Source organism: Octopus bimaculoides, unplaced genomic scaffold (genome assembly GCF_001194135.2).
Source record: "Octopus bimaculoides isolate UCB-OBI-ISO-001 unplaced genomic scaffold, ASM119413v2 Scaffold_71077, whole genome shotgun sequence".
Lineage (NCBI taxonomy): Eukaryota > Metazoa > Mollusca > Cephalopoda > Octopoda > Octopodidae > Octopus > Octopus bimaculoides.
The window spans coordinates 2,459-3,152 of NW_026386425.1; the positions used below are offsets into that span (position 1 = coordinate 2,459).

The window sequence follows — 694 nt, forward strand, 5'->3', positions numbered from 1 at the left end:
GTATGTATGTATGTATGTATGTATGTAAAGAAATCAATTTGAAAATTATTATGATAGGTACAACAACAAAGCTGGTCAGTTTTCGATACTGCTGAATGAGAAACTGCATGTGAGTTACATACAAACCTCTTTTAGTTCGCCAGTCAGTTATATTTTCTAAGTGAAGTTCCTTTTCTACCTCTGGGAGCAATGTCTCATGACCCTTCAGTTGAGCCTTTATCATAAGATTTAAAAGGTTTTTGTGCATCTACAAAACAATTTACAAAAATCAATGATAATCTTAATCGCTAAATTAAAAATAATAAATTAATTCAGATAAACAAACTTAAATACTTGTAGTCTAATCAAACTCATCATGCCTGTGGTTTTGTTACCACACAGCTCTAGGTTCAGTCCCAATGCCTTGTGAGCAAATGTTGTAGATGGAAACTAGTTGCTGTTCTCATAGATAGCACGATAGACGAGAAAACATTTAGCTGCTATTTCTAAATAACACATACTGAACTTAGGTGCAGGAATGGCTGTGTGGTAAGAGGTTTTCTTCCTAATCACATAGTTTTAGGTTCAGTCCCACTGCGTGGCATCTTGGACAAGTGCCTTCTTACTATAGCCTCATTCCGACCAAAGCCCTGTGAGTGAGTTTGGCAGACGGAGACTAAAAGAAGCCTATCACCTGTGTGTGTGTGTGTGTGTG

At 36.9% G+C, this 694-nt stretch overlaps 1 protein-coding gene across 1 annotated transcript in view; it reads right to left on the bottom strand.

Moving 5' to 3' along the window:
• The window catches only part of LOC106877643 (cytochrome P450 3A14), a 2,487-nt gene extending 2,218 nt beyond the window's left edge, over nt 1-269 (bottom strand). The window contains exon 1 of the mRNA XM_014926588.2: nt 127-269. Within this exon, the coding sequence (XP_014782074.2) occupies nt 127-247 (121 nt within the window). The 5' untranslated portion in view covers nt 248-269. The remainder of the gene's footprint in view (nt 1-126) is intronic.
• Between the last annotated feature and the right edge of the window lie 425 nt (nt 270-694).